Genomic DNA, 22,451 nt, shown 5'->3' on the forward strand with positions numbered 1-22,451 from the left:
GTTGGTTACTGATAAAGTGCAACAAACTGACGTTTCTGAGGATGACTTAAACCAGCATTTCAACCACTCACATTGAAATTTTTGTGAGAATATCTATATGAAGGAGAAGTGAATATTGATGCCTCCTTTACTTACTGAAACCATTTTTCCCTCTGATGGCATGAAAGCTGGTCGATTGCTGATTCTCAGTTTTGTCTGCAGGGTATTGAAATTGATCTCCAGTTGACATTTCTCTTGGACTTTGGGAGGTTTGTGTTTGCGACGGTAGTCCCGAAAATCCTCCAATTTCTTCTGCATAGCCTGCATTGTTTTTTCTGGGGTCCTGTTTTCCAGCCAAGGAATTGTCCGGCGAATCCATTCTAAAAGCTTTCAAACCAACACAAACAGTTGAAATAAAGGCAATAAAAAGCAACCAAAAAAAGATGATACTCAATGCACAAATCCTAATTATGATGCTCCATTTTAATACTACTGACTTCAGTTGGTACTGGTGCCTTAATTGCAAGTAAGCACAATATTTTCAAAGCTTTTTTACTAATTTGCTAACTCTAGGTATTTCTAGAAATACCTGATTTTCAGAAAGATGAACACACACGTAAGGTGTCTCTAGTTAATTACTCAAAACTTGAGTTACCTGAAATCACTTGCCACTTTCAAAAGTATTGGTCTTGATGTCTCAAGCAGTCATAGATATGAGATCAGGACAGGCACCAGCTAAGTAATTCAAGCCATATAAAAATCTTCACTCAACAGTTCATTAGTGCCAATGTAGCAGCACTGTCTTTGTGTCCATGATCTCAGTGTGTTTGCCATGAAAGGACAGGAGGAGAACAATGTGCCATTTGCTGCCTGTGTCCATGGGGACACTGTGAACACCCTAAGAGACCCTGCCCAGGTATGCTTTGCTGTACACCAAGGCAGCAGGCTTACTGGGAGTGACAGGATCCTCTATGTTCCACATATGGTTTGGTATGGCTGTCTTTGGAGATTACAGAGACAGCAAACCTGGTCATGTGGAAATCTGATTAAGGTTCTCAAAACACCTTTTTAGCACATTAATAAGACTGAGTGACTTGCTGGAGGTGACACAGGAAGTCTATGGCAAAGGAGTCACCTGAACCTTGACGTCTTGGGCAACTGAGCTTTGCACCTTACCACTGTGAGATTTACCCTCATAGCCCCTTCACTTTGCTGTCCTGCACACAGCGCGTGAATCATTCAGCTTTCAGTATTTCATGAACATAATTATCACCACACCACAGACACAGTGGTCCTTACCTCACTTGCTAGTCTCTCATACTCTTCCATCAACCTCTCATTTTCCTGATTCACAGCAAGCACCTTACAGATCCGGTTAGCCGCAGTCTCAGCCTGTAAAACACAGCAAACAAACAGGGCATAATCATAAACGCATTCTGAGAAAGCTACAGGCTTGGAGAAAGTAAGAGAATGTGGCTGCTGCAAATAAAAATCACACTGTTTTATATGTGGATCCATGCTCCTAGGTTACTTATATGTATTTATCCTCTTTCTGTAGTCACAGATTCCAATGGCCTGAACAAGGCACAGATCAGCACAGAAGTCACCTTGTTGTACAATGAAGGCTTATTATAAAAGGGGGAATTTCACACTGCCATTATAGTTGTCTAATGAATCTTTTCAAGATGACTTAGGCTGTTCTTAAAGTTATCCTATTAGGTTAATTTTTTTCAGTCACACCATAAACGTACTAGATTTGATAGCCACACTGGAAAGACACCTCATGTGACTCAGGAGTCCCAGACTACACTATATCTGCACATCACATGTACATACACCATTACACCATACACATACACCATATATGCAGCTCAACCACTGATAGCAAATCTTTTCAATTTATTTGCGAAGGCACTGTGTAGCTCTGTCATATTTAAAATTTACATTAATGGTTTGCTGTCACAGATCCGTACTTCCATACAAATGTGAGTCTGGAGTATATTTGATCAAATAAATATCTGTGTAGACTTCTGTGTTACAGAGTATTTGGAATCCCCCTTTTACAGGAATAGCAAAAACTTCATACCCAGAAGCAAGTGGGCGCAAGAGCGTAGCTGTGCTCTGATAAGGTGTAAGGGTCCTACCAGACAGGAAGGGAAATTCAATCCTGAGGATGAAGGAAAAATTTCAGCTACTTTAAGGGTCCTTTATTTTTTTTTCCCAACTTAAGTTGGGTTATGTACATTTGAGGCTAGAAATGTAAGAAGCAGAGCAGTGGGAAATGCCACATTTCTAAGTGAGAATCTCATCCTGTGTGACAGATCTGCTGCTGATGTTCTCGTCTCTTGCACTTTGATCCACAAATAATTCTGTTGGCTTCAGTGGGCCCTGGGTACAACTACTGTGCTGGATGTCTTCTGCATCTTTATGCATCTTTCTGTGCCTTTCTGCATCTTTAGGCATCTTTGAAAATCTAGTCCTAAATTACTACTCAGCATGAGTAAGTCTAGAATAGTCTCAATCTCCAAAAGTCAAACATTTTTTATGCAGCAAATGCATAAGAGATGTTGATGTAGTAACAAACAACTCCATTTCAAAGTATCTTCAAATACAGTTTTTCCGAAATATTCTTTATAATCACCAAATAAAGACCCAAATTTAGAAACAGGAATGTCTATTGTAATTAAAGAAGTTCAACTTGCTACACAACATTTAACCAAAGCGGGTTCAGGTGTTTGTTAAAAACAAGTATTAGTGCTCAAGTAATACTTGCAATTGTTAATGAAAACCACAAAGTACTAAATTAGTTTTTTTTAACAGACTAGTGGAAATGTGAAACAACCAATCAAAACCACAGCAACCTGAAGGGACAGTTGATTAATACCTGCTCTGCTCCAGCAAAAGCATGGTAGAAGCAGGACACATATGTCATGATAGCTCTCTCATCAGGTTTGGGAGTGTTCACAATATCTACAAGATGGGGGGAGAAATGAAAACAACAACAACAAAAAGAATCGAGGAGTAGAAATCAGGATGAATAAATAAAAGCACAACATAGTGTAATTCTGATTGTTTTCTTGTCCATATTTCTGTACTCTAGAAACTCTAAAAAGCTGTAATAAATGTAGTGTTAGATTGGTGGGTGCTGACAGAATAAAATGTACCCTAGAAATATAACATAAGCTCTTACAGAGATGTGGATTTTTAAAATAAGCCTGATCCTGCAATATTGTCACAGGGCAAGTGACGTTAATTTTACCAGGACTATCTGCTTAAGAACTGGCACACGTATTTCTGGTGACTTAGCATGTGGCAGGGTTTTGACTAAGACAGAAGGAAAACAGACTATGTTTTGATCTGGGGAGAAGTTCTCTGGAAGTTGCATGTAGATTAGTTATAACCTTAGCATTATATATCAGTATTCTTTATATCAGTAACACCCAAAGTATGTCTTTCAGAGCTGAACTGCCTTGCTCTTTAAATTTTTCCTTCTTTTCATTAGGACATGATTCCAGAGCTCTTCTGAAATGTCTGTGTATGTTTCTATGTCTGTTTTTCATAGTAGCAACATTTTATGTTTCTGTTTGTACTTACCATTAAGCATTTAACATTTTAAAAACAATCCTGAAAGCATAAGAGAAGGGTTTATTTTCTGAGCATCTGTTATGATGATTTTGACATCTGTAGCAGGAATAATATCCAGCAGGAAGAAAAAAGATGGCATTCAGCTATTGAAATTGTTTTTTTAACTATGAGCTTATTTTCTTCTTGTATTTTTAATGGTATTTCAAATGAATGCACACAAGTTCAATTAAAGAGAATAATGTCCTCTACCTCGTTCAGTAACCAGCTGTCAAACACCTACTGGATATTATTGGTATATATACAGAAAGATGAGACAGGAGGGTTTGTTTCTATGGAACAAAAGGATAGAATACTACTGGCTCTACTGAGACAATAGCTCACAGGGAAAAATCAGGCAACAGGAATTGAGCTCAGCTCTAAGGCACTGTCCTACTAACTAGCAAGGAAAAGATCAGAAGAGAAAAAACTGCTGAAAGAAATAAGACAGAAGGTGAAGGGTGAGATCTGATCCATCTTCTACAACCTCACCTTCTGAGCACCAGCAAATGCATGGTAGTAACAGGAAACATAAGTCATAATGGCTCTTTCATCAGGTCTGGCAGTGTTTACTACATCTGTGTAGAGAGAAGAGGGTTAACTGCTCATAAATTTTCACAAGGTACTTCCATCAGATTTTGCTGATGATGCCACCTCAGTGCTGTAAAGGATTCAAAATAAATACACCATTATTCAGGTTGCATCTGTTTACTGATACATGTGCAAAGCTACCTAAGCTTTAGGAATCAACAAATGGAAAAGATATCACTCTCCCTGAAATGGCAAAACATCTGAAGGCTGAGCCTGTGCAGGAAGGCATCGCTACCTTCTGGTCTGGGGAAACTTCCAAGCAGATGGCATGGCTGGCAGATCTGCTGGGTTCAGCCTCACTGTTGCTCCAAAGCAACTTCATCTGAATCCCTAGAATTATTCCAGAGTTAAACACAGCCAGACAGTCACAAAATAGGAGTGAGTACAGCGTATATTAGCACAGGGTTGCCATGAGGTATTGACATATTGGAAACCTGTAGAACTTCTGCAGTCCAGAAATACATTTTGTGCTACAAAAAGCTTGGATAGGAACAGTTTTGCAGTCCCTGTGCCAGTCAGTCTTTTTAGTTAATAGCATAAATCACAGAAGAGTTTGGCTTGGCTGGCTTGGCTTTGTCATTATTGAGGCAGAAAAAAGTAAAAGCATAGAGAGGATGGAATCAAGGTGGGGTACACTGGTAAAAACAAAGATTTTCAATATTTATCAGAGAAAGGCAGAAAAAGCTGGTTTTACACCAATTACGGCTGCATGATGAATGATGCTAGTGCAAGCTGCAAAGATTCCTGCCCATATAAGGCGTGTGAAAAGACCTAGAAATGAGGTGACAATTTCTAATATTAATAGTGAGTTAGAATTCTAAGTTCAGAACCAACTGATATTTACTGATTTTGCACCTACTTCACGCAGCTGTGAACAAAACTTTGCAAAGTTTCCACTGAGAACACAGTGAAAGTAAAGAGAGTAAAAAGTGATGGTGAATATATAGAGGGTGTTAGAATAAACATAATTTCATTTCCCCCTCCCCTGACAAGAAGGAGAATAGTAAGATAAGGGCTACAATGTGCAGAAAATCTGATGAGTAAAGAAAAAGGTTTCTGTTTCTTACATTGTATGCAAAGAGAAAAAACGAGGAAAGGAGAATGACAGCAGGAGCTGTTCAATGGTAAGGAGGCAGCACTTCTGTTTATTCCTTGCGCAGTATTTCAGAGTAAAATAATTAAGTGGTGCTTGAAAGGGGAATTGCAATTTAAAAAATGAAAACAATTAGGTTTGAAGAATGAAAGTGAAACGGAGAAACCTCTTCAATGAAGAGGTTACAATCTGGATTTTCCAAATCATCCTGCATTGGCCTAACTTCCCTCCCAGAGAGTTCAAGGGGAGCCAACACAGTCAGTTTGAGTACTCTGGGTAATTCCTGTGTTATCACTGCTCTACTCACAAGCCACCAGAGCAGAGTCTGCATACTTGGAAAGGAATGCTTTGAACTGGTGTAGCAAATTCCAATATTTTGGCACCATTTTTTTGCCTACAAAAAAAAGTTTGTACAAAAAAAGTTTGTACAAAAAAGGTACGAAAGCTTGGTTATCTTGAAGAAATTCAGGAAACCTTAATAAATATTTCCCTGTTATTTGTCATCAGGCTCTGCAGATTATTGGAGAAATCAAACATGAAACTATTTGTTAAAACTACCACTGCAAAAGGTTTACAATTAAAATAAACCCAAAAAATGCTTCCCTCAACTCTTTCATAGGAGGAATGCTGTTAGTATATTTGAAAAGTCTGTAATTCTGTTTCTATTTCTGGCCCTCTCACTTAAACATTTTAAAAAGTGAACATGCTTTAAGCTGCTAACAGTTGTATCTCCCTTTATTAGACTTAGATTTTAATTTCTTAAAGGCAGGGATCTTAAAGGGAGGATCTTTTTATCCTGCATTTTACCTCAGTTATCACAGTGAGGCCATGTGCTGAGGTTAGGGTCCAAAGTACTATAATAAATACAAACGATAAGAAATAAGGAATGAAGTAACAAGTGAGTGAAATTATCCAGTACATGCGGAATAAGAAGGAAAACACTTTGAAAACAAAGCAGGTTATTCCATTATGATTCATGTGGAAGGAGTGTTGAAAAATTGCTAGACACAAACCAAAAGGTTTTACTGTCTCCTGCTTGCAAGTAACACAAAGGTCAGTAAGATATAACTCTTACCTTCTGCATCCAACATCTTAGGGATATCCAAATGCTTTTCAGCAATTTCCATGGCAAGGTTGATATTTCCTATCGGGTCATCCTGCATTAAAGAAGAACATTCAGCTAGTCAAAGATAGAAGTTTTTCCTTGAAGCAAGACTACAGTAGGTGCACTAAAACTTACTGTTTTTCTAAACTGTAAACTGGAGTCACAACTATTGTTCTTCAAAAGCAGAATATAGATATATGAACTTTTGGTCTATCTACTGTGACACTATATAAAGAAAACAGTACTAAGCTATAATGTGCCACTAGGACTCTACTGCAAACATATTCTGGAGGGGAACATTGATGTTTGCATTGTACACTGATAAGTCTTAGGTAATTGTGAATGACATACAGCAGTAATACAGACAGTCAAGGCCACTGGTGCAATCGGCTCTACTAGACCATTCATCACAAAGTTACTCCTGCATGTTTTATACCTACTAGACATTATACTACAGTGATATGAATTCTAGTGAGTTCTCTGCTGGTCAGGTGCATGTGTGAGAAGCAGCAAGCACAGATGGAAGAAGAGTTCTCCAGAAGGAGCAAAACTTCCCAGTTTTGGCTTGGATAGACAAATCTGTAATGACTCTATAAACTGAATTTTAGAGCAGTGGAAATTCAAGAACTTTTTCTGGTTTTGAGATTTTTATTTTGGTTTTTGGAGGAAAGAGAAAGGAAGTAGTGGGCACAGTTGGTAAACAGCACACATTTTATGTCCTACACAACAGACAGCTCTTGCTGACAACAGAAGAGCACATCCGATCAGGGCTGCTTTTAAGACAGCCTTCCCATATCAGTGTGGAGAGAAAACACCCTATGCGAAATGCATGTTTGTGCTATTAATGCAATCATTATTTTCACATATTCACAAACTGCTAAATGATCATAGCCACTCTGAACATTGCTGATGTCTGCAGAGAGGTTGGGAAAACAGGACACAGAGGAGCAAAGTTACGGATGCTGGAGGGCACTGAAAAAATGTTAACAGATTTTCTGTGGGGAATTTCTAGGGCTTCCATTTGAAGACAAACATTTCTCATAAAGGGATCTAGTCTCAAGCATGCTTCTTTTGTTAACTTTGAAATGAACTTAGTAAGATTACTTACTCTGGAATCCAAGAATTATTTCAGTTTCACAGAAGTCTGTTCCTCATGCACACACATATGTCAGGTATCATAAGCAGTAATGCCCATGACAGGTCTTTCTATAAACGTATCATACAAGGTAGCCATTTCATTAAAAGGTGCATGTTCAGTAAAAAGTGTTATGAAGAAGGGTTTACATTTTCAAACCTAATAATTTGGGTATAATAGAATACAAGGTGTCTGATCGTAAGTTCTCACTCTATCATCATTTAGCAGTTTTGTGCATCATTGACATTAAGAGAAACTTAAAATACGGACAATATTTAAAACCCATGAACTTACTTTTACTGTTACACAAGACACGGTGTGTAATACAACATTTACTAAATGTGGATACAAAAACTCTTACGGAAATTAAATGGGACAAAAATACACTAAAACTAAGTGAGACCTATTGACTAAAACACTTTGCTTATGAATGAGTGATGAGCACCTCCTATTTGTGTGCTTGGCACTAAGTCCATGAGTAATCAGTGCTCTACTGGTAAAGGATTTTTTTAAAATCGCAGCAACTTCTGAATTATTGGAGGAGATCTCCATCACCCATCCTTTTAAACAAAACTACAAGCCACAGTAACTAAAAATCTCTGCTACAGCTGAAGAAATACCTCATCTAACTTGTCATAGTCAAGAAGATCAGGCCTGTGTCTATGGATAAGGGCATTGAAAGCAAGACCATCTTTCCAGCTACGAGTTCACACAAAGCACATTGGTGAGAAAAGGAAAAGGCAGCATGCAGGAGGTAAGAAACAAGACACCAAGACAGCTGTTAATGTAACCAAAATGAGCAGTCAATCAAACACAGCCAGGTCAGAAAAGCAGGATCTATTTTAGGATTTTTCTGCATGTGCTTTACATGCCACAGCTCAGCCTCAGTTTGAAACCTGACCTGCTCCTATTTTGGAAACCTCTACGAGGGAATAGTAATGCTGAAGTAGAGCTGCTTGTGGTCTATTGCCTTTTTTCGGCACTCATCTACAGGGTGGTTATACTGTGGAGATTTTTAGTACTGTGCACCACTTTTCAAGGCACAAACTCAATCAAACTAATTGCTGCTTGTACTGTGCTTAAGCCCATGTATGCAGAGACGGGTAGCTCAGCCATTCCATGGATCTGTTTATCCGCAGGAAAGGTTCCGTATAAGATCAGAGAACAAGCTGGTGTTGGTGGCTAACATTTCGCCTTTTGGCTCAGATCTGCAGTCATCTTAACAACTGCCCAAATAAAAATCTTATGTATTTAGGAATAAGCTCACTTACTTTTCATCGCTGCATGCCTTGGGGACCCCAGCATAAATTTAACATATACATAAAGCACACTAAGTTTTCACATGATTTTGTTTCATTCATTCATCTTTTTCCTCATCAAAGGCTTTCTCATAACAGTTGATTTTGCTAGTAAAATCAATTTGTAATGGAAGGGCATAGAATGGAAAATAGAGCCTATGATTTACCGGTTTCTCTCATTAATGAAAAGTTGCACTCAACAAATAAAAACCATGATTAAAAGTTCTCTGTTATACTGGTGTTTATGTGAGACCTCAAGACACACTCATTCTAGAGAGCAGAAAATGGTACATATGTAATTGAGAGCTAATGTGAAACAGTAACATTCCACTTTTTTTCTAGGTTTTATTCTTCAGTAATGGTACCCAGAAATTCTGACATTAGTACTTGCCTCTCATTTCTCCCTCTCAAACCAAAGTGGCTGGCATCTTTGAGAAAACATGCATTTTACCATGAGTAGCACATTGTAATAAAATAGTTTTGTAAGCCCCATGAGGTACTACCTAAGGAAGTTAGGATATCCGTTTGGTTTCCACTTGTCTGGGAGTACAGGTAGAAGTATAATCTAAGAACTGGTGAATATTCTCTACGTAAGACTAGTAACTTATTGTGCACTCCTGATTGCCAAGTGTGGTGTTCGTTCTAAGAAATCTTAGGATTAATCATCATCTCATTGTTTACTGCTCTGCAATATACAGTCATTTACAGCTGATCTACAGCAGGCTGGACTGTACAATATTATCAGTGGTGAATAAAGAATTCCAACGTATTTGATTTAACATCTGTGTTGGCTCAGCATGAAAGACTTCATCAACTGCCTATCATCTGAGGACCAGATTATTTGCAATTACATGCTGAAGTCATTTTAATGAGAAGTAAAGAAGGACACAGGACAGGGATGGGGTCCTTTCCTCCACATCACTGTTTTTTTTTGGAGGGAACTTAGAAAGCCAGTCAGAATTAGCATGCACTCCCCAGCTTGTCTTTTAGAAAACGTGCTAAGCAAACCAGAAGTGAGCCAAATCACTGCAGGACAGCATGCTGTACCACCCAGACTGATGACCTTATTTAGCTTGGAGTAGTCAATAAGATCAGGTCGGTGTCTGTGGATAAGTGCACATAATCCAAGGCCATCTTTCCAGCTTCACAACAAAAAATAGAATGGAAAAAAAATTAGTTCATAAAGTCATGGCATTTTACAGTTTGATCCTTGTTCAAGGCTTAAAATCAAGCAGGAACTCTCCTGTCAAATCCTGACACTTATGTTCCGTCAACTCTCACCCCTCTGAGCTTTTCTGTTACTGTATTCCTTTTCCTATAGCACCTGTCTTACCCTACAGTCCATACACATTTAAGGACTCCATAATACTTTCTAGGCAGTGTACATTATATGCAACAGTCCCTGAGTTCAATTGCTTAATTTGTGCAGTGTTCCAGGATAGCTTGGAGTACGCATTCATCAATCAATGTGCATAATCTCCTGTTACACTCACAGCATGTTGATGAAAAAATAGAGGAAGAGCAAACCTGCAGCTACTGGAGTCTGCTGAAGCAATTGGCTTTTTCTGTGTCAGTTATTTCAGTCAATTTTAATGGCAGAACCATGCTGTGCTCATAGAAGTAAGAAGTCATTAATCAGTTTAGTTTATTTAAAACACTTCACACGTATGACAGCTTCGATCTCAGCTCTTACACTTCAGTGTGACTTCAGGCCCCCTACATTGCAAGGCAAGAATAGGCAATAAATAGAGCTACAAATACATGTTATACAGTCACTGGTACTGTGGGTTTGAGAACCTATCCTGTGCAGTAATTGTGTGATACTAAACACATTAAGACTGTTAGAATCATGTCTGCCACTGCGATTGTCTGTCAAGGAACAGAACCATCTCCAATAGAAATGTAATACAATTAAACAGAATGTACAGACATCGTATAATATAAAATCATCTAGAAGGTAAAACTGAATCAAAATGAACACCAAACTAACAAAAAGCTTTTTTTCCAAAAGGCACAGACTAAAATGGTCTGGACAGGCTGATGTAAAATAGTTCTGATTAAGACCTGATTAACACAAACATTAATCAAGGTACTTCCATTCAAGAAGTTTTGCCCATACCATGGACCAGACCAGCATATATATGAAAACACACTAAGATTCTGATACTGTAATTTACAGTACACCCTGCATCCATGTAAAGCTTTACTGAAATATACCTCTATATATTCAAGGAAAAGAACATGTAACAGATTTCAGATCTCACTGTGCTGAAGTACTCAGATAATCCCATACACCAAGGACCTCTAGTAATGTAATATGGTCAGTTTGTATGTAGTAGGAATTTTTTTCTTTTAAAAAGTAACTGTAGAAGCCATGGTAAATAAAGCCAAAGGCTAACCAAAATAAGACTCTGAAGATAGAGCATAAGAATTTGAAAAACATCGAGTTAACAGTGAAGAGTGAAATTCTCCTGTCAAATATATACCTACATAACTGTGGGAAAAATGGACCTAAAATATTTTAGACTGCTTCTGCCCATTGAAATAATGTAAGTTTACCTAAGGTGGAAGTTCTGAATGTTCACATTTCTGTAAGGAGCTGTTTTTCTTTGACACCACAGCAGTAGCCCTTCTTTGGCAGAGGTCTCTGTAAAAGACACCAGGGAATGAAAAAAAGAAAATATGTAAAAAGTGCTCAAGTAATTAATTTCTTGTAATCTTAAATGTGGTCAAACACCTGAAACCGGTTGGCGCAAACCAGCATTTAATCCTAAAAGATACTCATATAAATGGACTAATGGGGCTCCAATAGGACACAGAGATCAGCTCAACTGGAACAACTCAGACTAGAGCCTCAGCCTGCACAGTAATTCTGGGATACCAGAATTTTAAGGAATTCTATTGGTTAGACAGCAGAATGTATATTTGGAGGAAAATATCCAATACAAATATAACAGAACTAGACAAAAAAGACTGTGTTGGTGCCTACATAAAATATGCTTGCAGTCTCTGCCCATTTGCTTACAGGGAGTTTTAAGTGCTGAAGAAATACCTTCATTATCTGAACCCTGTGGGCATCTGAATGCACAAGTAAAGGACAGAAAAGATCAAATAGACCATTAGGCTCACATTTAATGTCTCACAAATTATGGGCAGGACAGCATGCAGAATTTGAATTGACTCAACTTTTATTGAAAATTGAGATTAGTTTCTAGAATTATAGACTTGATTTAAAGAGCATTGTAACTATAACATACTTTTTGAAGCCAGTTACCAAATGAAACTTAAGAAAAAAACAAACTTCTGAAGCAGTAGGGGGAGAAAAGTGATAGAAAGAAGAGAGATATAATCAGATGTTTGCAAAGAATGTAAGAACCAGACAGGACTAAAAAAGTATGTTGTACATAAAACAACCATACAGGGTACAGCAGTTTCAGGCCACTGAAGCTCAGAAACACCGGCATGTTTCTATCTCTATAACTAGGAGACATGCACAGAACTTCTGCACCTAGAAAGCTGGCTCAAGGTCTCTGTCAGGATAAGGAGAATAATGACTTTTTCCCTCCAGAAATGGGTTTTGTCACCAGGTAGGGAACTTGCACTATCGTTTTTCTGTGAAAAAAATAATTCATTTTTAAAACACTCATCTTACTTGTGCACAATTCATATAAAAATGTCTTTAAACAAACTTCCTAGTTATTTAACATAATTGCATTACTATTACCTTCCACTGAAATATCCTGAATCGCAAAGCGCAGGATGATAGTCCAGATCATACCCAGTGTCATTTTCACATTGCCGTCAACAATTTCTAAAGTGAAAAAAAGAGACAGTGGTAATATTTAAAATGCATTTTCCATTTTGTCTTATTTTAATAATGTATACTATAAATAATATATAGTATCTAATAAATTCATTCTATTTCTACCGTAATTCTTTACCTACACAATGTTCATGTGGGTTCACTTTTCAGCAGACTCATGCTTGTGCTACCCTGACAGTAGTAATGACAGTAACTGAAGGTTACTGAGGTTAAGGTCACTTCAGCCCTTCCATGCTAAAAGGCTTCTCTCCAGGTAGTTGTAACAGTCTCAAATATTTAGCTTTTAGGCTGATGTTTTTAGAGAGAGTCTGAGGGGAAATACTATTTAAAGTATTTAACAGCCTTGTTGTTTTCAAATACAAAGGAACTAAAAAAAATATGGTCTTACCCCACATTCTAAGAAACCACAAGACATTAAGATTATTAGTTTTTAATAAAATGGTACTCAGAAATCTCCCTATACTCTTTAGACCTTTTTGAGAATTTTACCTATAGTGCCAGCATAGACTAGATATGAAGACATATGCTCGAGACACAGCACTTCCCAAGACTAAGCTACATAGCTTTCTGCCAAGCAGTTCAGAAATGTGGTCACGAGGTTGCAATGTCTTACAACTCTGATGCCTATGCACATTTATGTATCTTTAATATAAAATGGGATTTTTTACCTCTGGGGCTTCAATTTGTCTCAAGACTGTTTGAGTCTACCTACAACACAGGGTGGTAAGAAGGTGCTTTCTCCAGCCCTTCTCACACATACATTGGAGCCCCTTCCACAAGCCACATCAGACTCCAGTGCTCCTACATTGGAATGCAAACAGTGATACTATTTCAGTTTCTCAACACAAAAAAAAATGTACTGCCAGATCACTTAAGTGTGGTGATAATGTTCGATCAATCTGAAAACTATGGCAAGAGCCTCAGAAGAACATAGTGAGACTGTAAGGAGAGTCCAGCACTGGAGGGAAGAAGGTGGGATGACGAGAGGAGAACTGCAGACTGCCTTCCCAGTCACCGTGCACCAAAAGAGCAGTGGAGCAGAGAAGGCACCAGCTGCTCCCCTGCTTGAAAGTCACCTCCAGCCCTCCTCAGAATGCAGAACAGCTGTGGCTGCCTGGGGGCCCACTGGTGTTCTGGGCAAGGAGCAGGAGGAATTTCTTCAATTTGATGTCAAATGCCAATAGAGGTGCCAGCAGAAAAGGCAGTTGCTCTGCTGCTTAAAAGTTGTCTGAATCCAGGGGCAACTTTTACGGAACAAAGCAGCTGCTAGCTCCAAGACTTGAGATATATGGAAATTGCAGTAGTATGTGACACAAGCTGTCATGTGAACATAGAATTAACAAATGTGGCAGGAGATATGTCACCCATCACTACTCCATACTTACTTTGCTAGTGTGATAATCCAAGTTTATATATGGATGGCTATTTTTCCACTTTCCCCTTTGGATTCTACTCTAATTTTCCAGAATTTTTACCTCACTTTGCCTACCTTCCATGCGTTATTACTATCTTATTGGCCCTGAAAGACCTCAAGTCTCTTCAAATCTCAAAACTAAATTCTTTCAACCAAAAAAGACCAAAGGGCAATTAGGGCATGGAGCTACTTCTCTCTTCTCCCTCCTCCTCGGTCAAGTATTTAATTGTATTTTGATCAGATGTCTGATATGTACATACAGTAAAGGAGAATTTCTTAAAACGTAAAATAAATGAATTTAAATACTCAGGAGGGATTGCTGATTGTTAGGGAATCAATTCATAGGTTTGCATAATCACTCCATTGTTGTTTGGATTTACACAGCTGTATGTATACACAGACAGAATGAAAGAGCAAGGGAGGGAATTTTCTATGTTGTGCCTCAGGAGAATTTTCAAGTGGTTTGCCAGCTTTGGTTTCTCATTATCTACATAAAGCACAAAAAAAGAAAGGAAAAATAACTCAAGAGAAGGAAAACAAAGTTCCTAAATGCTGAAAAGTATCAGTGACAGAAAAATTCTGATTCATTCCTATCATTTTCCTCTACAGGCCAATAGAAGCCTTAATTATTTTCTTCCCATTGCTGGTTTGCTCTGGAAGGAATATAGTTCCTACACCTCACACATGCAAAGCTGCAGCTTTCTGGGGAAAAAGGTCTTGCTGACCTATGAGGACAGGAAAGAAGAGGAAGGAAATGGAAGGGGAAATAATAAAAAACTGCCTAGGAAAAAAAATAAGCAAAGCAGTGTGGCAAGTTCTCAAAGGTTTTAGTTTCATATTTTTAATTCTACTTTGGTGCTTTTTTTTTTATTCTAATCTTCTTGTAGCAGATTCACAGATCATTTGGTCTTTGATATTTCTCCCACTCCCCAGAAAAGCAATAGGGAAGTGCTTCCTATTAGCAGGATACTTCTCTTTTGTGGTTCTCCATATCTCAGTTCATTTCATTCAGGATGCAATCACCTTGCAAATCAAGTTACTGCACTTTTTGAAAACTTAAGGGAATACTTCTGACTCCTGGACTGTGAATGGCTCATGGGGACTACTTTCATAGCTTTTGCATTAGCTCCTTGACTCTCTATAGTCTCATTTCATCACCAATGAAGAGAAAGACTCTTCCACAAGAAAGGTCAGAGTAGCTTCAGAACTGAGCTTCCCCTCAGCATCACAGTTAAAGGTGACCACCTCTTTCTTTCCATTCCACAGACAGCCCAGGGAGGTCAGCTCAGAACAGTAATGATGGCTTTAAACAATATCTCTGGCCCCTTAAAAATACTAAATCGAACTTTGTACTGGTGTCCCACAGGAATCGCAGTCTAATCAAGTTATTGCAGCCATAGCTGTTTTGGGCCCATTTTAAATGCCAGTTGGACCCTTGGGCCTACGTGCTCTTCTCCACTCAGCATGTCAGATAATAAAACATGATCCTCAGCAGATTCAGATACAAAACTTTCATGCTTTGGAAATTAAAAAGTATTCCAAGCATCCATGTAACTCAGAGAACGCCAAAACAGATGGGTCCAGACAAGCCCATACACCCCACGCTTATACATAGGGGCAGTGAGTTAAGGGGTTAAGGGGTTTGATAGCAATGCAAGCGTAAGGAGCCACTGTGGTGGCATTCCTTTCACCTTCACACTATAATGACTGCCCAGTCAACAATGCTGACAAATGCAACAAGAAAAAAAGAAGTTAAGTGTGTTTAAAAACCATATCAGATTGCCGATCCCATCTCCTGCATGGCTGCAGAAACAGTTGTCAGCCCAAGTGATAGAGGAGGGCTGTGAAGTGTGGGAGCAAGTATGCAGGACAGGGATGCACAGGGACTCTTTAGACACATACTGGTGCCAGAGGTCCCACACTGTGAAACTGTACCCAGTCGGGCGTGATACAGGATTGCTGCATCAGCACGGCACTGTGCCTTAGATAACAAATTTAGTAGAGGGGATGTGGTAAACTTAACAGGGCACTGAGCACGTCTGGGCCAGAGCTGGCTTTGAATTCAGCTGGTTCAGAGTAGGAGTGGAAGGCACACGCATCTATCTGCTCCTGCCCACGTGGATGTAATCTAATGTGTGCTTGTAGCCATGCTTGGCATAGTGCAATGGCTTACAATGACAGGTTCCTCTCTGCATCTAAGCTATGACAGTAGCAGTGAATTTTTCTCCTGTGCTTCCAGCCAACAATTTAAAATGTTTTTTTTTAATGCTAATGAATGAATTTTTTGCTTCTAATCCCTCCGTTTTATGGATGCAGAATTCCAGAAACAGGTGAGAAAAGCCTGCAGTACAGCCAAGACCATCACTTTAATCTCCTGGCTTACTAACTATGGCCTGCTGTTACATGCAGGAAGAAACACTGAGTGCATGGACAGACATCACCTTGCAGCAACTGGCCAAGAAGCTGGCAGAGGTCACTGCCTCCTGTCCCTGTCTTCTCCCAGAGGTAGTTACCTTTTATCCCAGAGCGCCTAAGTTCATGCCAGTTGCTGTCAAGGAGAACAGCAGGGTTAGTTTAAATGGTTTTAATGGTTTATCTGAGCTATCCCAGGTGCTTTGCCTTCAGGTGGTATAGAAAGTGCTCAAATGCTGCTCCCTAGTTGGAGCACCCTGACAGCAATGAGCAGGGCAAAATGAGGGATGTAGGATTGCAGAGGTCTGGTGTGTTCCATGCAGGAGCTGATATGAGCTGATGTATCACAGTTTAAATACTCCAGCCTTGCTTGAAGAACTTAGGTGTGAAAACAGTAGTACACAGTGCAAACTGTGATCAGAAAGCACAACCACTTTGTCCCACAAGATACTCCTTTTGCTACACTCCTATTTTCGGTCAGGAAGCCTCAGAGTCCTGGCATGACATTACAGGAACTACCATTGAGTTGCTCCACACTCTGTACTTCCCATATTTCTGCACCAGCTATCAAACAGGCTCCTGTGTTCTTAATTTTCATTTCCACACATAAATTGTCTCTTCAGTACCCTCTGCTGTCCGTTCAATGCCACATTGCTCTCAGAATATCCGTAGCTGCAGAGGTTTGGGGTAGTGGCATACTTTTCCATTCCACTTCATTAAGTTGAGCAAAGGGCCCAGCTGCTGCTGGCTGCCTGTATAACTGCTGGTGGGAGCCCGGCACCTCTGAAATGCAGCAGCGCTCTTCCAAGATGCCAAGTGCCTTTGGGAATTGCCCATTTCTCCCCAGTGATGACATATTCCCCCCAGAAGGTCTCTGTTATGTGCCTAAAGACAGATGGTATGACTGGACTCAGATGGCCTACCCAGTTCAGTCTCAAATGAATAAAGGATGAGTTCAAACAGTCTACCCAGAGAACACCCATTTCTTGGGATTCTGGTGTTCTAGATCTAGAAACTGAACACATTTGGTGAATGATACTTGAGGAACCAAGCAGGCTAGGTTAAACCGTTGTGGAATCAAAAAATGCTGATAGATCTTGCCATTACTTCTACAAATTCCCCTATTCCACCTAATGAATCATCAGCCACAATTACAGTAAGCTCTCCGAGATCAAGGTTTGGAAGCTAGAATAAGGACATATATATTGGAGAATATGTAGAAATGAGAAAACAGGAAGAGAAGATTCATAAATCAATCTAAAAAGGCCTAGCATTGTGAATACAATATAGCTAGTGCTTCTCACCATGGTACTGAGGTTACAGTAAGAGTTTTGCTCTCAGGACATGTTAGAGGCTGCCCCCAGAATGGACAGCACATCATTAAGTCTATGGAATCAACAGTAGTTGGATATCACGCTAGCAACATCACTTCTTTCTATGGCAATAGCTATGCAAAATATTATGCAAATATCTTCATGGAGCAACTAGTTCTAGACAGACCTTTGTCCTCTGTAAACTTAATTTAATCTCATAGGAGGCATAGGTTTGCTTGCAGTGAGAGCCTGCCTTCTTTTGCTGAGAGTTTACGTCTATCAGCATTTAGCTAGCCAACTTCATGTTTTTTATTTAACTGCCTGAACAATGAACAAAGTAATAACTTTAGTAAATAACATCCTGCCCCACTTTCTTCATATGTTCAGTCTCTCCCCAGCTACCATAATTTCTTTTGATCACTCCCTTAACTCTACATCTGAATTTTATAAACACATTTTATCCACAGCCAGTCTCATAATAAAATGGGAGTAGGCCCCAGACACCTGGTAGAGATATCAGCTTTTGTCTTATCTGCATACAATCTCCTAAAGATAAAAAAAGATCCCAGATTGGATAAAGCACACTCTGGAATCCAACCTGATTCCTAAAGGAGTTCCTTATTGTTAATAATGTATGGGAAAAATGCAATGCTCTGAAAGAAGAAATCATTATCTGAACACCCACTGAAACACAGACAATTTAATTTAACTTTGGAGATAAATTAATCTTAGAGCCTATTTATACCCCATCTCCAGGTGTCCATAAGTTTCCACCTCTTATCCTTTCACAGACACATGTCAGTAATCAATATTAAGGGATTTTTGAGGCACCTGTACATAGAGAACAGCCAGCGCAATTTGGCAAAGGGTCTCTGTCAGACTTCTCTGCGATGTCAAAATATGTCACATACCTTCTGCACCAATTGACACAAGTTTCACTCCTTTGCTGGCGATATAATCCAGAGCCTTGTTGACGTTAGCAATTTTATGGAACCGCATCTTCCCTCTGTCTGGTTTTGGTAGTCTTTCCCCTGCAAAATAAAAAAAATAATGTGTTCATAGTTAGATACACCTGGCTACACATACCCAAGTGGTTAGAACTTCAGTGAATGTGCCCTGAACACTGTCTAAAAGTTAGCACTTATTTTAACAGGTGTTTTTCTGAAAGAATTTCAAATGGCTTCAAACAAAATCCTGAAGAAAAAATTCAAATGTTGAAACATCTGACTTAGATCTTTCTGATATAGCAGTAAAACCAGAATAAAATTCTTATATTTGCTCTAAACATCTGAAAGATATGTGAGTGCTTCTTGCTACTTGACTTCTGGTTCACTGCTACTCTCTGTGTTAGAGTAACTGAATATTAAGGTAGGATGTTACAGAGCTCATTACCCTTACCTGCCTGACTGCACAGAGAGAGGTAGCAGATCAGCCACAGCATCCTTCCACATCCAACCAAGAACAGTGGCTTCTAATAACCTCATCCAGTACAGCAGAGCAGCTAATTTCAGAGCATAGGCTGTTGGGTCTGAATTACCATATCTTTTCTATTGATCACAAAGAAAAATAATTTCTGAAAATATAACTCTCCATTTTGTGAAGAGTGATCATTTGAAGATCATCGTCCCGCACTGAAATCTCCAGCAAAAATGTAAACTGTCTTTTCCATAAAGACATCTTAAAAATCTTTTTGCCCTTTTTCACCTTTGTTGTGAGCCTTTATTTACTTTAGGCACTCACTTTTGAAAGCATTGGTCCATCCAATGAAGTCATTAAAAGCAAAATAAAATATTTATACTAAAAACAGAATAAAATTAATTTGTAAACTTAGTGTAAAGACTTTTAATTGTTAAGGTCCAAGACCAGGTCCTCAATGCCTGTGGTTTGTCCAACACCGCTGCAATGTCAGTGATACCCTGATACACTGCTATATCCTGGAACACAAGCACAAAAAATAAGATGGTAGAGGTAAGGAAAAAGCAGAGGCTTTTTTCCACCCTTTTGTTTTACAGTGTGTTTCATCTCTCACTTTGCAGCCTACTTAGAGTTTGTGTTCACTGTTTTGAATTATTAACAATTTTTGGTTTTAAGAGCATTTCAGTTAGCATGCTGTAAATACATAGCAAACTTTATTTTAGCCGACCTGAGATAACTTCCAAGAGGAGCATGAGTTTGAGGCCATTTCTGAAGTCCTCCTCAATGTTCTCAATCTGTGTGCCTGCTTTCCTGAGGTGGGAATTGCACCAGGCTGTAAATGTCTGTAAGAGTATTTAAAAAAAAATACTTATCAACAAGACATTTTCCAAAACGACTGCTAAGTCATCTGAGCAAACACTGTATCTGAGGTTTTCACAATTGCCTTAGAAATTTGGATGTCTAACTCCCATTCCTTTGATACATCTTGCTGAGTTCAAAATTCTTATCCAAGATGGTCATGAAGATGCAACGAATTGCTTGATTAGAAGCAATATTGTGCTAGATTCTGCTTGTAAATGCATCCCCAAAAAAAGATCTACAAAAGGCAAAATTTGTCTAATAGTTATTACTATACTTAACATTTTATGAGTGCATAATTTTATGTTGGGACTTATCTGTTACACATTCTTCCTGAAAAGAAAGATTGATATGGTATAAAGGAAGCTGTGTAACAGTAAAATGTAAGCAATAGCAAGCACAGAAGCAAAAACTTCTACCTCCTGAATTGACGCCATGATAAACAGTTCTTACACAGATCTTCCATGCCAAGGAGAAGCAGCATGCATTTCTCACAGGAAGGAAGCTGTGAGAGCACTCTTCAGGATGAAGTAAATGAAGCAAGACTTTATACAGCAAGGATACCAGCAAAATTGCATCTCCTCCTACTTACCTACTGTGAGTAATGAGACTTTTGAAAACATGGGTAATTTTGAAAGTTTACAATTCAGGAGTAGGTTTCACATTCAGACTCTGCATATATAGTCTGCCTTACCAAGGGTTTTATTTTTAAACTGTATTATATAGTTTTCAGAAAAATATCACAACTTCATGAAACTCACAAATGCAGATATTTAAGCTTGCCTGGCAAAGATGGTCACAAAAGAAACCATGAGCGTTTCTCTTTCCTTGGAGAATAACCAAGTCTGCATTTACGTGCAGAGATGAAAAGCAGAGCAAACTCCATTGATCTACAGAGGTCATATACATGTTACCTTTTGTATGAACAAAATAAAAACATGGGCTACTATAAAACTGAGTAGTTAAAATCAGTCTGTTTTCAAATATCCACTACTTCTCAGTCTTCTGAGAAATTCTCCTTGCTTTAAAGCGTCTGTTAAGATAGAAAAAGCAAGTTTGTATTTACTAGGTATTTCACCAGGAATTTAACTCTAGGTGTATAACAAGGCCATGCACTTTGGTAAGTTAGACTTCAGCCACTTAAAATGGTCTCTTTCTTTTGCTATTTCAAATTATCACAGTTTTAAAAACATTCAACGTAAGTTGTTTAAAAAATAAAATATATCCTGAATCCCCATTGTCAGTATGAAATTTCCTTTGGACTCCTTTTTTCTTGATTGTTTTTTGGACTATTTAATATCTGATCTCTCAGAAACAGAATAAGAAAGGCCAGTAGATGAAGGCAAAAACTTTCCCTGGAACTGAATCTCATAAATTCTAGACAGATTTCATACTTCAAGAAGATATGGATTCACTTTTCAAAAACAGTCTGTTCTTAAAAATACAACTTTCTGTTAAGGAATAACATTTCGTTTGTTGTTGGGTTTCACTCAATTTATGTGGAGAATTTTTGTGCATCTTGCAGGACTCATTTCTCAGGGCTCCCACAGTGACAAGGAGCAGCTTGCTAAACTTTAAATTTATTGACTTCTCCTTTCCAGTTTAAAGAAAGAAGCAAGAAACCCTGTGGATATGGGGGAGGTGTGCAGTGCAACCTCTAAGTCCAGATACGCAGAGAAAGGAGAGCAGGGGAAGTGGTTGTGGGCAGGGGTCTGCTGACCTGCAGAGGATGAGCCACAGGCAGAGGCGTAAGAAAGTCGGTCTGTGTGCAGATGGAGATAAGTATGGCTGCAGTTGAAGCATCTCTACAAATACATCTGTTTGAATAAAGTGACCTTAGCTTGGAAAGCAGTCATTCAGGAAGGTAAAACATTCCTCATTTTAAGGTAACCATCACTACTAAGCTCATGAGAGACGAGAAACCAGAGTGTGTCAAGCATCACAACAGAGAATAGTAGGCACCTCTACCCTCCGGGCTTGGTGTGATGGTGTCTTAGGATGGTATTTGGTTTGGATCATTGTAAAGCTAGGATCTAGTTTATTAAGACTTATTTGTTTGCCTCAAGCAGGGTCTTGTTCTAGTGATTAGTATCTAAAAAGGCTTAACACCACATTAAGTCATTTGCAAATACTAAGAATTATAACAAGCATCCTTGGAAAGAAAAATGTTATGGTAACACAGAAAAAACAGCTGAAAGCACTCAAGGGTAAACACACATGAACCTGGCAATAAATATTAGATAGCAAAACTAGTAAATGATTAAGCCTTTCATGAATTAAGCCGAAGTGATGGACGTGTGCTTATCTGCAGATGCTATTGCAGTTTGTGGAACTATTCAAAGCACACCATGCTGAACTCCAAGAGGAATGTGGAGAAAAACCCCAGCCATTTC

General features: G+C 38.8%; 1 protein-coding gene across 1 annotated transcript in view; it reads right to left on the minus strand.

The window, feature by feature from the left end:
• Positions 1-19,952, minus strand: part of ACTN2 (actinin, alpha 2) — a 42,350-nt gene extending 22,398 nt beyond the window's left edge. Inside the window, exons 1-11 of the mRNA XM_010188681.1 lie at positions 19,928-19,952; positions 18,696-18,815; positions 12,547-12,633; positions 11,382-11,469; positions 9,886-9,964; positions 6,360-6,441; positions 4,093-4,178; positions 3,946-4,000; positions 2,864-2,949; positions 1,279-1,371; positions 136-366 (exon numbers count right to left, since the gene is read on the minus strand). Coding sequence (XP_010186983.1) covers positions 136-366; positions 1,279-1,371; positions 2,864-2,949; positions 3,946-4,000; positions 4,093-4,178; positions 6,360-6,441; positions 9,886-9,964; positions 11,382-11,469; positions 12,547-12,633; positions 18,696-18,815; positions 19,928-19,952 — 1,032 coding nt within the window. The remainder of the gene's footprint in view (positions 1-135; positions 367-1,278; positions 1,372-2,863; positions 2,950-3,945; positions 4,001-4,092; positions 4,179-6,359; positions 6,442-9,885; positions 9,965-11,381; positions 11,470-12,546; positions 12,634-18,695; positions 18,816-19,927) is intronic.
• Positions 19,953-22,451: the final 2,499 nt, after the last annotated feature.

The sequence above is a fragment of the Mesitornis unicolor genome, unplaced genomic scaffold (assembly GCF_000695765.1).
Source record: "Mesitornis unicolor isolate BGI_N332 unplaced genomic scaffold, ASM69576v1 scaffold9207, whole genome shotgun sequence".
Classification (NCBI taxonomy): Eukaryota; Metazoa; Chordata; class Aves; order Mesitornithiformes; family Mesitornithidae; genus Mesitornis; species Mesitornis unicolor.